We start from the raw sequence: 15,840 nt of genomic DNA on the forward strand, positions 1-15,840 counted from the left end.
TAAAAGAAAAAAAAATCTAAGCATCCAAATCACCTATCTATCTTCTTTTGTCCTAATAGTGTGGCTCACTAGACATGAGCTAGACTCTGCTTCAGCTTCTTATGATGATACCATCTTTGAATCAACAGTGCTTACTAAATGCAGTCAGACTCAACGGTATCCAATACACTGTTAAGTGTATTTTTTAAGCATGTGTGTTGATGTATTTCTTTATTTTACTTACTTACTTAGTAAGCTCTACACCCAACATGGGGCTTGAACTCACAACTCTGAGATCAAGAGTCACATACTCCATCGACTGAGCCAGCCAGGCGCCCCTTATGCATATTTCCTGTTGTAAATTACTAAGTTGGCAGTGGTTTCACTTATCTGTTAACCTTGATATCTGCAATCAGCATCCCAGGATCAACACATGGGCCCTGACAAGACGAATCCGCAGAACTCAGACTAGGAGGCCTCCCGGTCCCTGCTGCACCTCTATGCATCTTCTACTCAAAACTTTTACATCTGCCAATTTTCCGAAAGTCTTTTTGGTAAAACAGAGTACTCTTAAGGTTATTCTTTTACATGCCTTACCAATATCCCTGTGAACAAGAAAGGGTTAGAAATCATCCTCCCTGAGCAACAGAGAAAGAAGAGGAAAAAGCCCGACTACGTACAGCTGAAGCAGTCTCCTTGCTTTCACTTAAGGCTCTCTCCAGGTCACTCAGACTCTCTAGTTTGGTGCTTTTCTTCTTTCCACTTGGCAAGGGCTCCTTGAACTTTCTCTGCTTCCTCTTCAATCCCCAAAGGCCAATGTCACATCGAGGACACAGCACCTAATGTGGGGCAAAATACAACTACCGGTAAGATGGATTTCAGATAAAGTCTTAGGAAGCCCCACAATAAAAGCTGAAGCAGCTGGAAGGATGCAAACTTCTTAGTATCTAACATTTTCTCGTCACATGCCGCCCTAAAGCCAGAAAACTACAAAGGGAGGGAGGGAATGAATTTCACAAAAGATTGACTTTGATTATAGATTGGATGGAACAATAAGTTCAATGTGATATATACCAACTCCAGTCTTAATGTACTGCCAGTATCAGCTCACAAAAAATACAAAAAGTGCAACTCCAGCACTTGGTGAGTGGTGGATGAGACCATTTACCAGGCTTATTAAATGCAAATGGTGTGGCATGGCCAAGGTTAAAAGTCCAATTTCAACCCAGATTGAGGAACTTCAATGAGAAAAATGTTCTTCTTTAGACACTGAATGCTATCCCTAAATGTATCTAGATAACATTTAAAGGTTACTTCACTGGAAGTTTACAAGAATCTCCCTGGCTCTACTTAAAAAAAAATTACTCCCAGAATGTAGATCAGTCAGTGATGCCACCTTTGTGAGGGAAGGGACTGCGTGTTTCACAAGCTAAGAGATCTAAGGTCTTGTAGATGGGCTGGATGCAAACTTACCTCTAAGAGAGAATATGGAGAATTCTCAGTCAAGAATGTATTAGCAGCACATTCTTTCCAAGCCTGAACCTCAGCTACTAGTAATTCCAGTCTTGGTAAAGAATTCAGATGTACCGGGATAGATCGGCCTCGGGTAACAAGTTCTATGAGTGTGTCTAACACTGGCACACGTCCTCCAACCTAATGAGTCAAGAAAAATTATAGCAACTTAGAAAAGAGAATACTTCTCTGTAAAGTGGGAAAAGCACAACTCAGAGTAGACCTACTCCATAATTTCAACATGTTAATTCCATACAGATAGACAAAACTTGCCAGCTGACCAACGGCAGTAGGGGTGCAGGTGACACATGTTCCTTCACTTAACAAATACTTTAAAGGGACCTAGTTTGTGCTAGTCCCCAAGGATACAACTATGAATGTGACATACACTGTGATCTCTTTGTTGACTTTTCATGTCCTTCTAAATTCACTTGCCATCTTGATCCCTACAGATAGCTTGAAAATATTTCAAGAGAAATGGAGATTTGCAATAACTCAAAAGGTGTTCACACAAATGAGGGAAAAAGTCCCATTGGTTCTCAAACTTTCATATGCATTAAGAATCATCTGGATGACTCAACAGTTGGGTGTCTGCCTTTGGCTCGGGTCATGGTCCCAGGGTCCTGGGATCGAGCCCCGCGTCGGGCTCCCTGCTGCTCAGCAGGAAGCCTGCTTCTCCCTCTTCCTCTCCCTCTCCCACTCCCCTGCTTGTGTTCCCTTCTCTCTCTGTCAAATAAATAAATAAAACCTTAAAAAAAAGAATCATCTGGAAAGCTTGTTTTTAAACAAGTTTCCTGGGTCCCATCCGCAGATATTCTGATTCAAGTCACCAGGGAAGAGTCCATGAATTTGCATTTCTTAACAAGTTTCCAGATGATGCTGATGCTCTTGGTCCTGTGACCACATTTAAGATTTTATTTATTTGAGTGAGAGAGAGTAAGCACAAGTGTGGAGAGGGGCAGAGTGAGATGGGCAGAGGGGCAAAGAGAAGCAGACTGCCCACTGGGTAAGGAGCCCCATGTGGGACTCAATCTCAGGATCCTGGGATCATGACCTGAGCCAAAGGTGGACGCTTAACCGACTGAGCCACCCAGGTGCCCCTGGAACCACATTTTGAGAATGAGAGACCCAAACTGGAAGAAGAATAAAAACATTAAGTTGGAGGCGGGGAGCACTGGCATTGCTCTAGTACAATGGTAAATGTTAGCTTCACTAAGTAGGTCATCCAAATATGTCACCTGAGGTGATGTAATACAAAGTATATAGTATCACCTGATATCTTGATATTATTCTAAGTATAAAATATTTAATTTCAACCCATCAACTCTTTGAAACTAACTTCTAAGTTAGAGGAAATACCAAAGATAGATAGAACACACCACAAAGAAATAACTAGACAAATCCAGAAGGTAGAACTTACCAGGGGTAACTATTCTAGACAGTGACATGAAAGGAAGTAGGGTAGGGAAGAAAACACCACAAGATTCAAAGAAACTTAAAGACATATGTCAATTAGCTGCAACATGTGATGGTGGACTAGATAAACAACCAGAAGGGACATTTTTGGGAAAACTGAATATAGACTAGGAACTTGATGTTTCACTTCTTTTGGTATTTATTCTTACAGGACTGGAACTGAAAGGGCATAAATGTTCTCATAGACAGTTAAAAAAGGTGACTCACAAAATACATGCTGTCTTTAATATTTAATTTAGAAATAAATAGAATGCTTCCTATGTGTAAAGCAGAATACTGAATAACATTGTAAAATATATAATCCACTAAATATGAAGAGGCTCCTTGTTGTTAGTCACATCTCTCCATTAGTCCTTCAGTATACGATGCAAGTAAAGGCCAGGCTACCATTTCAGGAATGGAGCAAGTCTTGCTTTTTGTCCTTGTAGGCACTACTGAAAACACAGTACTAGGTAGTATATACATTACCAAATACAAACTGGGTAAGCCCACCCAGAAATAGGTCCTCTTTCTGATTTCACATGCTCGTCTCTCCTTATTGCAATGACCTCACCTTGCCCTTCTGGCTCCCACCAATCATAAGGAAAAAGGGGGACTGCAACTAAAACTAATCAACTGTGGCTCCAACCATCATTAACAAGAGCCTGCATCTAAAACTCCCATTAAGGAAGTTTATGTACACATAAATACTTCCCTGGGTTTTTTCTTTGCCTAACTGGCGTCACCCCTTAATTAGGTAATAATATTTATCAAACAACAGTATCTTCTCTCTTCCCTTTTAACTAGAATAGATTACCAGATGTTTTGTTGCAAACATCTGGCTAAAACTGTCTTGTTTGGCATTTCTTATTAGCAAAATCAATCAATTAGCACTACTTAAAATTAAACAAATATTCAGAAACCCAGATAATATTTTTTATTCTTAGAATCCAACAGCTACAACAAAACAGAACTCGAGACTTAAGAATGAGATAGATTAAATTTTGAAAAACCTAGCCCATTAAATAATTCAAAGATCTTTTTTTCTCAATAGGTCCATGAGACTTACTGATATATGACAATTACAAAGGCAAAGGAAGACACGCCCCACCAACCACTTTTCAAATGAAGTCATCCAGCTGCAATTTGGTAAATCACGGAATACATTTTGTCTGTACTTTAATAATGCTACAAGTGAATTTAACTGTTTTTTAATGTATAGGCAAGTCGTTAAGTATGACATCTAACATAGGACCATGTATACTCAGTGCTAATTACTTTGGAACTGCTAAGTTTCATTTCTCTAGTAGGGGTGGGGAAGCACTTTTCTTTAGGTCACTACCTGGTGAGGGGCACCTGGGTGGCTCATTTGGTTAAGAACTGCCTTTGGCTCAGGTCATGATCCTGGAGTCCCAGGATCAAGTCCTGCATCAGGCTCCTCGCTCAGCAGGGAGTCTGCTTCTTCCTCCCCCACCCCCCCCCCCCCCCCGCCCCAGGCTCTCTCACTCTCTCATTTCCTCTCACATAAATAAAATCTTAAAAAAAAAAAGAAGTCTCTACTTGGTGAAAAATTCTGGGCCTCAGGGCCAACTTTCGCCTTGTAATCATATAATCAGATTCACTAAATCTGCTACTCTTAATTGTCTGTACTCTAAGTTGTTAATTAGACAACAAGAGACAACTGTACTCAAAGATCAGAAACTACCTTTCTGCCACAACTTCCATTTGTAGCTTTTTCTTCGATCCTTAACCCAGTACTCAAGGGTAGTAAGAGGATCCCAAGCTCCCAGGAAAAGTTGGTTGAATTATCTAAACTTTAAATATTTGAGCCAACTGGTCAGAACAATAGGTGGGTAAGTACATCTACATAAGGTTGAATAAAATTTTTGAATTTTGAAGGTTGAATTCTGAAGTTGAAGACTGAATAAAAAATTAGTTTTTTAATTATTACTCTTCATAGATGCACTTACACACTCAAGACATTTTTTTCTTTTTTCTTTCTTTTTTAAAATTTTATTTATTTGATGAAGTGAGAGAGAAAGAGAATACAAGCAGGGGGAGCAGCAGGCAGAGGGAGAGGGAGCAGGGAGCCCCACTGAGCAGGGAGCCCGACGCGGGGCTCAATCCCAGGACCCTGGGATCATGACCTGAGCCAAAGGCAGACGTTTAACCTACTGAGCCACCCAGGCACTCTGTTAACATTTTTTTTTACGAATTTATTTATTTATTTGAGACAGAGAAAAAGAGAGAGAGAGAAGAGCATGAGTAGGAGGAGGAGCAGAGGGAGGAGGAGAAGCAGACTCCTGCTGAGTGGGGAGCCTGACGCAGACGCAGGACTCGATCCCAGGACCCTGAGATCATGACCTTGAGCCAAAGTCAAATGCTTAACCAACTGAGCCACCCAGGCACCCCAAGACATTTTTTTCTTAAACCAACCTGCAGGGCCTCCACATCCTGAAGCCAGTCCCTGGCTCTCTGCACGGAGTCTTTCAGAGCTGCACCATTCGGCAAATATGCGGGGATCTCCTCAATCTCCTTAACTGCTGTAGCAAGGCTGTTCAGTGAATGCCGAGGTCTACAAAAATGGAATATAAGAACTACTTAACATTTTATATGGTAGTTCATTTTTCTTAAGGTTTACTAAAAAAACTAGAAAAACCATTTCAAAAGAAATTCAGTATAGCGAATTTTTTCAAATGTCAATAACTACTAGGTATCAAATTAATGAGTTTCAAATGTCTGCATAAAACTTAAGAGCATCTAAGATAAAGGAAATGACTCAGTGAAGCATTTAAGTTCTACTTATCCCTGATTTTATGCTGCTATAACCACAAACTTTTCATTTGCAGAAGGTAACTTAATGATAATTTACTGTGTTGAACTACACACACTGTCAAGATTCATACAGTTTCACTAAGGAAATTTAAATTCTCTAGGGTATCAACATACCAAAAGCATAGTATCAAAAACTGTGCTCTCTGCTCAACGACCACTATTTAAATAGTGGATTACAAAAGAATGTCTGTAACCATGTATTTTTTTTGTACTTTAGGTTGTCAGTTGGACCAACGAAGATCTGACAGACAGAAAGCAAAATTAAGGAGGGGCTGATCTTTCTCCCCTCAGTTGGTTTACCTAAGCCCAATCAAATCTCTCTAACACAGATAAGGTGTCCTGAATTATTAAGCAACAGCAAAAATGTACATTCCTATTCCTGTTGGTAATTAACTGGCACTACCTTCATTTTACAGAATGGTGCCGGTAATTAAATGTCTTTAACTCAGGCATTTCAAGACTCCTTGAGAACTTATTTATTAACTGTGGGTTTAAACAGTTTTCCACTTATTTGTAAAACTTTCTTCTCTCAAAGATGGAATCATCGGGGTCCAAAGAAATTTCATTATAACAACTCTAGAAAAGGCAATTCCATTTGAATCATTCATTTCACAATCAGTGAAGTAAGAAGAAAATTAATATTCTTTTACTCAAGTTCCAAAGCAGCCGCAAACATCTCAGCTATTTCTACATGGACTCTCCATGTATAGCTGCAGCTTCTGAACACCGACTGCATAGCAATCACTGTGCTCTATTGCTCTAAGATGGACATATTACCCAACCTTCCCCGAGACACAGGTGGGTCTGCTTTTTTACCTGGCCTTGAGAAGACTCTTGGCTTTGTCATCCCAGTGCTCTGACACTGTGAGCAGTTCCTGAAGCCGGGCCATGGCTTTCTCCACTGCTGAATATGGGGCCAGACCCACCCCTAGGTCTATGAGACGTCTCATATCATCTAATGTAAGGGAGCTGGGGTCTAGGCAAGCTTGCTGCACCTCTTCTAGCCAACGGGCCTGCTCCAGACGGACACGCATCTCAGCAAGCTGTGGAAGTTCAACATCAAATTCAAAGCTGACATCTAGCAAGTCTTGCAGCTCTGCAGCACTGGGCATTTCCTCAGAGAGCAATTTCTGGCTGTGCTGTTGGAAATCTTCTACACGATTCAAGAGATCCTAAAAAAACACAGGTTGTTGTATTAAAATAGTAATTTCAGTAATTGGATTCTTTCATACTTAGAATCTTCAATACATATTCAATGTGACTCTTCCATCTCATAGGATTTTAGCAGTAGTATGGGTAAATGAGATGATATATAAGCCAACTGACAGCTAGAAGAAGTGACTATAACAGACCTTTACCAACCGCAAGGAGTAGCAGGTGGTTACTTTCTTTTTTTTTTTTTTTTTTTTTAAAGATTTTATTTATTTATTCGACAGAGATAGAGACAGCCAGCGAGAGAGGGAACACAAGCAGGGGGAGTGGGAGAGGAAGAAGCAGGCTCATAGCGGAGGAGCCTGATGTGGGGCTCGATCCCATAACGCCGGGATCACGCCCTGAGCCGAAGGCAGACGCTTAACCGCTGTGCCACCCAGGCGCCCCGCAGGTGGTTACTTTCAAGGTAAAAATTTCCAACTTTATCTCTCCTTTGTAGGCCTGTTATAATCTCTTTATACACACACGCACACACACATAACACTCAGTGGCTTATTAGAAACATCAGCAAATAAATGTTCAAATGAACCACCCAAGATGATTTAATCATGTCAACTGAATTCATTAACAAAATATAGGATTACCAAAGTACTTCCCCACACATCCCTCTGTAATAGTTACCTTTAGCAAAGGTGTTTGACTGAGGACACATGGAAGTGCATACAGCTGTGTCACAAACTGTCGGAGCTCATTCACTGTCAATTGATTTTGGGATTTTCCTCCACCAGATCGGTATCTATAAAGACAAAGGCCCAAAGAAGCCATGAGAACATGATATATTCACCATTTTCAGATTCAATGTCACAGGAATACAGGACAGAAGGAAAAACTAGTGACAACAGGTTTCCAAGTTTAGCCACCGAAGAGTCCAAACTCGAACAGAAGAACATACCTAGTTTGCCTTTTGCCATTAAGCAGCTGCTGTGCAACAGAGGCACACTTCTCTGCATCCTGTGTGACTAAGCGAAGGTGACGCAGAAGATCATTGTCTGGGAATTTCTTCATTTCAGATTCTTCAATTAAAGCCTTAAAGCTGACAAGGCCTAGGAATAAAGAAAAGGTCATTTTTTTTCTGTGATCATTATGTTTATTATGAGTGGTATGAAATACAGAAGGAGAGTTGGCTTTTATAAATTTATTCATTTGATTTTTAGTTTTTGGCTACGGGTAGAGTGTTTTGTTTTTATTTATTTATTTTTAAGTAATTTCTATACCCAATGTGGGGCTCCTTTAGAGTGTTTTAAACAAGTTCCTAGAGTTGCTCTTCAATGTGGAAATGTGTGAGAGATGGAAAACAATGGACTTATCAAAACAAGGCAGATTTCTCATTGTTGCATAGACCAGTCCTTTCTCATGCACTTTGTAAGTGATGGGAAAGGAAGTCGTGACTTCCAAGGTAATTAACAAGAGACAGAAGCTGTGACTTTGATTAGCACTAAAAAGTGATAAACCAGAAATTCCTAATTTAATAACATGCTACCTATGTCTTGAAATCTAGGTTTTAAAAATGTTTTTTGAAGGTTCCATAAAAAATGTGAAATATTTTTGTTCCTGAGAGTAGAGGTATAAAGGTTATTCCGTTTCCTAACAATATGATCTTTGTTAAAAACATGATCTTGTACAATTCATCTATCAAGATTTTCTTCTGATATAAGGGCAACTGCCTAATCCACTCGTGGATTTAAAACTTCTCTGCTTACGCTCCATAAACCTGGCTGAACAGGGGAACTAAACAAGGACAAAGTCAGGTTGTTTCAAGTAATCTGTTGATAACTATGTTGGCTACATTACAATCAATCCCAATTTGCCAATAACCAAGCCACACTTTGTATATCACGTACTTTTCTTTTTGTTAATCTTGGCCTCCAAAGCTTCATTCACATTCAGGGCCCATTCGTTGTAAGATTCTGCTCGAAGTTTCAGTGCATTCATCATGGGGTAGAGATCATCCAGAGTGTATCTATACCTGGAAACAGAATAGCAGACTTAATTTGGGTTTGGAGAAAATCATACATTTCAGTATTTCAACCCTACAACAGAAAGATCACTGAGCTTTCATTAAGAATTTAGGGTATTCCATAGAAAAGATCATTTCTTCCTACTCACCTCAGTTTATATTTATAAGGAGGACAGGAACACAATTCTTTTACATGATGCAGGCAAACAAGCAGGCCAGGTTTACAAGAACAGGAGATGGCAGACATGAAGCATGTGGTTTTACATTTTATACACTGACGCTCATCATCTGGCAACAGCTCAAAATCCATTCTTTCCGAATCAATTACTCCCTAGAATAAAGTGTACTTTAGAGATCTCCAAAGGATAATATAATCCATCAGCCCCCAAGACAAACACGCAATAGCCGAATTTTAAAATTGTTTAAAAAGGGAGTAGGGGGAGCCTTACCAGAATAGGAGTGCATGATTAAAAATGTGTGGAATACAAAGTAACAATGACCTAGCAAGTATGGGCAAGGCAAACTACCTTGCTTGTTTGGGGAGAACCTCTTTTTGGCCATTTTGATCAGAGTATGAAAACAGTTATTAATAGGACTATAAACTATTGAGATTTGCTCTTTATTCTACTCTATACATAGTTTGGGTATAGATGATAAGAGCAAAAGAAACGCATATACTTTCTACTTCAGAGGAAATATTATACAGGACGTCAGAGTAATGCCACTAGAGAATCCATAAAAAGAACAAAAGTAAATAAAAAGGAAAGAAGATGAAGACTATCATGAAGGGATTACTGATGGGAAGATGCTGAGTGGCCAATTAGCTTTCACATGCAAAGTTATCTAAAGATAAAATAATATAATATAATAAAGCATTTCCTAATTGAAACACTGTCAAGAAAAGTGAGGTCTTAAACGTAAATTTCAACTGCAGTTTGTAACACCTAGAGAGCCCTCCCTAGGATATACCTTTTGTCACTGAAAGATCAAGCTTTGACCACCTTTTCTCCTTATCCGAAACCGGATCCAAATCCAACTGTGAGAATGCCAGAATCTGATCAAGTCAATTTATGAACCATCAACCTCCTTTTACTGTTTTATTCTATATTTTAACCTTTTGATCACTTCACTTTCTGCTGATTACATGGACCAACAAAGACAGAGGAGAGTAAGGAATCCGCTAATGAATGAATTTTGGTTTTAAACTGGAACTGATCAGGGACGCCCAGGTGGCTCAATGGGTGAAGAGGCTGCCTTCGGCTCAGGTCATGATCTCGGGGTCCTGGGATCGAGTCCCACATCGAGCTCCCTGCTCAGTGGGGAGACAGTCTGCTTCTCCCTCTGCCTGCCGTTTCCCCTACTTGTGCTCTCTCCCTCTCTCTCTCTCTGACAAATAAATAAAATCTTAAAAAAATTAAAATAAAAAAATAAACTGGAACTGATCATTAAAAAGGACTTTGAGATAAAAATGAATAATATGAAATTAAGGACCAACTTTATGGATCTTAACTGAGAATGAATCATATACAGTTCACCCAATTCTAATTTGTCAATTTCCATATCTGGAAAAAAATTTTAAGTTCTCAAAGTTCCACAAATGAGTTACCATTATTGATGTAAGACCTTAGTAAAGCACTTAAACCCTCTGGGCATTCTTTTCCCTAACTGTAAAATATCAGGGGAAGGTGAATAAGCTTGCTGTTGGTCTGTAACAGACTTCAGAGAGCCAACATTCAAGGATTCTATCTAAAAAGTCACATTAAAAAAGAAAAAAAATAAATGTGACTCTTGCAGATACCATTGTTCCAAAACAATCTACAAAAAAAGCCAATAGAACTATTGAGTTTAGGGGCGCCTGGGTGGCACAGCGGTTAAGCGTCTGCCTTCGGCTCAGGGCGTGATCCCGGCATTACGGGATTGAGCCCCACGTCAGGCTCTTCTGCTGTGAGCCTGCTTCTTCCTCTCCCACTCCCCCTGCTTGTGTTCCCTCTCTTGCTGGCTGTCTCTATTTCTGTCAAATAAATAAAATAAAATCTTTAAAAAAAAAAACAAACTATTGAGTTCAGCAAGGTTGCAGGACATAAAAAGTCAATATACAGAAGTCAATAATATTTATAAATACTAGCAATAAATCGTTTGAAATAAAAAATGTTTTGTTTTTTTTTTTAAAGATTTTATTTATTTATTCGACAGAGATAGAGACAGCCAGCGAGAGAGGGAACACAAGCAGGGGGAGTGGGAGAGGAAGAAGCAGGCTCCCAGCAGAGGAGCCTGATGTGGGGCTCGATCCCATAATGCCAGGATCACGCCCTGAGCCGAAGGCAGACGCCCAACCGCTGTGCCACCCAGGCGCCCCTGAAATAAAAAATGTTTAAGATATCATTTATAATAGTACCAAAAAACATCAAAAGTACGTAATTTTAAACCCAACAAAATATGTGTAAGATCTGTATGCTGCAATCTACAAAATAATGAAAGAATTCAAAAAGACTTAAATAAATGGGGGATATACTATGTCCATGAATTGGAAGACTCAATATTATAAAGATATCAACTCTCCCAACTATATTCATGGATTTAATGGAGTTCCAATGAAATCCTAATACAATTTTTGGTAGAAATCAATAAGCCAATTCTCAAATTTATATGGAAACCAAAGGAACTAAAACAGCCAAACCAATTTTTAAAATGAACCAAGTTGGAAGACTCACACTACCTCATTTCAAGACTTAGGACAAAGTTACAGTAATCAAGACCATACAGTAATAGCAAGGGAATAAATGCACAGGTTAAGAGAATAAAACAGAGTCTAGCAATAGACCCATATATATGTGGTGAACTGATTTTCAAAACAAAGGTGCCAAGGCATTTCAATGGAAAACGAATGGTATTCTCAAGAAATGATGCTCAAACGATGAGACATCCACATGCAAAAAAGAATAATTTCAACCCACACCTTGCACCATAAATAAAAATTGCTTGAGATGGATTAAGATTTACATGTAAAATGTAAAACTAAAAATTCTAGACAACTAACAGGAGAAGGTCTTTGTGACTTTGGGTTAGGTAAGATTTCTTAAGGGCACAAAAAAAGACAGAGGGGTGCCTGGGTGGTTTAGTCGGTTAAGCATCTAACTCTTGATTTCAGCTCAGGCTGTGATCTCAGGGTGGTAAGATTGAGCCCCATCTGGGGGGGGGGGAGGGTCTGCTTGAGATTCTCTCCCTTTCCCTCTGTCCTCCCCCAAAATGATGCATAAAAGAAACAACTGCTTAATTGAACTTCATCAAAATAAAAAACTTCTGCTATTAGAAAGACCGTGCTCTGAGAATGAAAAGATATGCCAAACAGAAGAAACTATTTGCAGAACAGTTATCTGATAAAGGACTGGTATACAGAATGAATGGAAACCTCACAACAATCCAATAAAAAAGGGGTGGGGGAAAATATTTGAACAGACACTTCACCAAAGAAATACATACACAAAGAGTAAATATGTACATACATGACAGGATGTTCAGTAAATCAGTGGCTATTAGAGAAAATTAAAACCACAATGAGATATTCATACACATCTATCAGAATGGGTCTTAAAGGAAATCAGCCTAAGAAAAGACTTCTTAAAATGGTATTAATGTGTGTAAGAATTTTACTAATACCCAGAGACATGCAATTAGGATTCCAGAAACCTTACCAATTTACGGACAGTTTCTCTTAAAGCCTTCTCATCCTCAATCATAATGGCCATGTCTTTCTGAACAGTTGAAGCCACTACGACATCTAGTACATCAGCCTTGGAAGCCATCTTGCAAATCATCTCATCGTGGGAAAATACACAATAGCGGTGAAGCAAGCGATAATGCTCCACACACTGGCGGCCTAATGGCAGCTGTGTCAAAGACAGAGGACAGTACATGACATTCATTTTTCTCCTTCCTATTTCTAAAGACTTCTGACCATTATCAAGTTACCAAAGATCATATTCTGGGTCTTAATACATACATCAACCCTACAGCCAGACTCTAAGAGGCCTTGGGCCTTTTTAAATCTTTGCATCTCAAAGATTTGGCATATTAGGTACCTTAACTAAAAAGCAGTTTAAAAGACCCAATGTTCGGTGGTGCCTGGCTGGCTCAGTCCAAAGAGCATGCAACTCTTGATCTTGGGGTCATGATTTCCAGCCCCATGTTGGGTACAGAGACTAATAAAATAAATAAAGACACTTAAAAAAAAAAAACCAATACATTAACAATGTATTAATGTCCAGAACAATGTACAATCTAAATGGACATGTCAATTTACACCTTTCCTGAAACAACTATGCTGAACTGGTGTGGTTAAACCTACTTCAGGGAACAATGACGCTCCAAACTACATTACGGAAAATAATTTTAGATACAGGTAGTACTCTTACTCAGTAAAGCCCTGAAACAAGGTTATAATTCATTAAATTTAACATCACACATTTAAACGAGATCTTTTTATGTAAATAAAAAGTATTAATACTAATACAAAAATTCTACCTTACAACTAAAAACCAAATGCATCATTAAAAATTGCTGTGTTGTAGATAATTTCAGCTAGTGTTGTATAGTCTTAAGACAGAACTCTTTGTTAGGAGTTTGCAACGAGATACTCAATTTTGCCCAAAATGTACAACAGACTCATTTATTCCTCAAGCCTCACTTTTACAGAAGAAGAACTCATCAGCTGAACCAAGCAGGGTGCTTAGTCAGTACAGGCTTGACTTACAGTGTGGTGCCAAGTGCTCTATCCCACTGCGGATGGTAAACAATTTGTAGACCAGCTATCTGAGGAGCAACAGGCTTAAGCAACCACACATGAAAGCTTTTAAAGTATTATATACCATTTCCGCAGGAAAACAAAACATTTGAAAAGGCTCACTAAGTCATAATTACATACCCAATCAACAGTGCAGAAGTTAACAGCCTCAGCAAAATTAAAACCTTGATTAAAACCACTGTGGTAGGCTCTTGGAAATGTAATCACGAACTCCCCAGCACACTGATTAGTTCGGTAAACCTAGAGAGACAGAAATTGGGGATTTTCAGTGACATTCATGAAAGACAGTATGGACACAGACTATCACATGATTCTCCAGAAAGGGAAGCTTTCTTCCAATTAAAAGTGAGCTAACAAAAAGAATTATAGTAAAATAACCAGAGAGATACTCAATTCTGCCACAAGATGGAGTAGTATCCTAGATTATAGGGGTTAATTAGTATCTGAACAGAAAACATGGGTTACTAGGCTTTTTACTACAAAAATTCAGCTGCATCCAGGATTAGGACACGTCTAAATATAACATTAGAATAATTAAGAATATTCTAATATTATTATAACAAAATAGCATCTCCTACCACCAATTAATGAAATTCTGTTTTTCAACTATGTCTTCCCATAAAGAGATTTTCTTTCTTTTTTTTTTTAAAGATCTTTTATTTATTTATTTGACAGAGAGAGAGAGACAGCCAGCAAGAGAGGGAACACAAGCAGGGGGAGTGGGAGAGGAAGAAGCAGGCTCCCAGCAGAGCAGGGAGCCTGATGCGGGGCTCAATCCCAGGACCCTGGGATCACTCCCTGAGCTGAAGGCAGATGCTTAACGACTGAACCATCCAGGCGCCCACCCCATAAAGAGATCTTGAAGAGATCTTGATTTAAGCCTCAAACTTACCCCCCTCCAACAATTCCCCTTTTCCCACCACCCACTCAAGAAACACCTGTAGTAAGTAAGGCAGCAATCTCTTGGACATCAGCGTTAGCAACATTTTTCTGGATAGGTCTCCTCAGGCAAGGCAAACAAGCAAAAATAAACTACTGGGACTACAACAAGCTAAAAAGCTGTTGCACAGCGAAGGAAATCATCAATAAAAATGAAAAGGCAAGCTACTAAGTGGGAGAAGACATTTGCAAATGATACATCCAATAAAGGGGTTAATATCCAGAATAAAGAACTCCTACAACTCAACACCAAAAAATAATTACAATAGTAATATTAGTAATAATAATTTAAAAAATTTTTTTAAATAGACCTGAATAGACATGTTGCCAAAGAAGATACACAGATGGCCAACAGGGACATGAAAAGACGCTCAACATCACTAATCATCAGGAAAATGCCAATCAAAACCACAGTGAGAGATCACCTCACATCTATTAGAATGGCTAACATCAAAAAGACAAAGAAATAACAAGTCTTGGCGAGGATGGGGAGAAAAGGGAATCTTTGCACACTGCTGGTGGGAATGTAAATCTGTGCAGCCACTGTGGAAAATGTGTTCCGGGGTTCAGTGAAGCATTATTTACAATGGCCAAGATAATGGAAGCAACGTGAAGTGTTGACTGATAGATGAATGAATTAAGATGTGGTATAAATATATAAAGGAATACTACTCGGCCATTAAAAAAAGATAGAAATCTTGCCATTTACAACAACATGGATGGACCCAGAGAGTATTATGCTAAGTGAAGTAAGTCAGAGAAAGAAAAATAGCATGATTTCATTTTTCTGTGGAATCTAAAAAACAAAACAAATAAACAAAACCAGAAACAGACTCATAAACACAAAGAACAAACTGGTGGTGGCCAGAGGGGTGGGGGGTGGCATGGGCAGAAGGGAATTAAGAGGTACAAACTTCCAGTTATAAAAAAAATAATAATAAAAATAAGTAAGTCCCAAGGACGAATGTACAGCATAGGGAATATAATCAATAATAACTTTGTATGGTGACAGATGGTAACCACACTTACTACGGTGAGCATTTCATGATGTATAGAACTGCCAAATCACTATGATGTATAACTGAAACTAATGATGTATGTCAACCCTACTTCAATAAAGTTTTAATTAAAAAACCTATATTGCTCTAGG

General features: G+C 38.9%; 1 protein-coding gene across 2 annotated transcripts in view; it reads right to left on the reverse strand.

Moving 5' to 3' along the window:
* The window catches only part of KDM5B (lysine demethylase 5B), a 77,986-nt gene that overhangs the window by 13,301 nt on the left and 48,845 nt on the right, over positions 1-15,840 (reverse strand). For both annotated transcript variants that reach the window (XM_040636466.1, XM_040636465.1), the window contains exons 13-22: positions 13,872-13,991; positions 12,643-12,837; positions 9,100-9,281; positions 8,835-8,959; positions 7,886-8,036; positions 7,615-7,729; positions 6,598-6,953; positions 5,383-5,521; positions 1,453-1,632; positions 660-818 (exon numbers count right to left, since the gene is read on the reverse strand). In XM_040636466.1, coding sequence (XP_040492400.1) covers positions 660-818; positions 1,453-1,632; positions 5,383-5,521; positions 6,598-6,953; positions 7,615-7,729; positions 7,886-8,036; positions 8,835-8,959; positions 9,100-9,281; positions 12,643-12,837; positions 13,872-13,991 — 1,722 coding nt within the window. The remainder of the gene's footprint in view (positions 1-659; positions 819-1,452; positions 1,633-5,382; positions 5,522-6,597; positions 6,954-7,614; positions 7,730-7,885; positions 8,037-8,834; positions 8,960-9,099; positions 9,282-12,642; positions 12,838-13,871; positions 13,992-15,840) is intronic.

The sequence above is a fragment of the Ursus maritimus genome, unplaced genomic scaffold (genome assembly GCF_017311325.1).
Source record: "Ursus maritimus isolate PB19 unplaced genomic scaffold, ASM1731132v1 scaffold_2, whole genome shotgun sequence".
Classification (NCBI taxonomy): domain Eukaryota; kingdom Metazoa; phylum Chordata; class Mammalia; order Carnivora; family Ursidae; genus Ursus; species Ursus maritimus.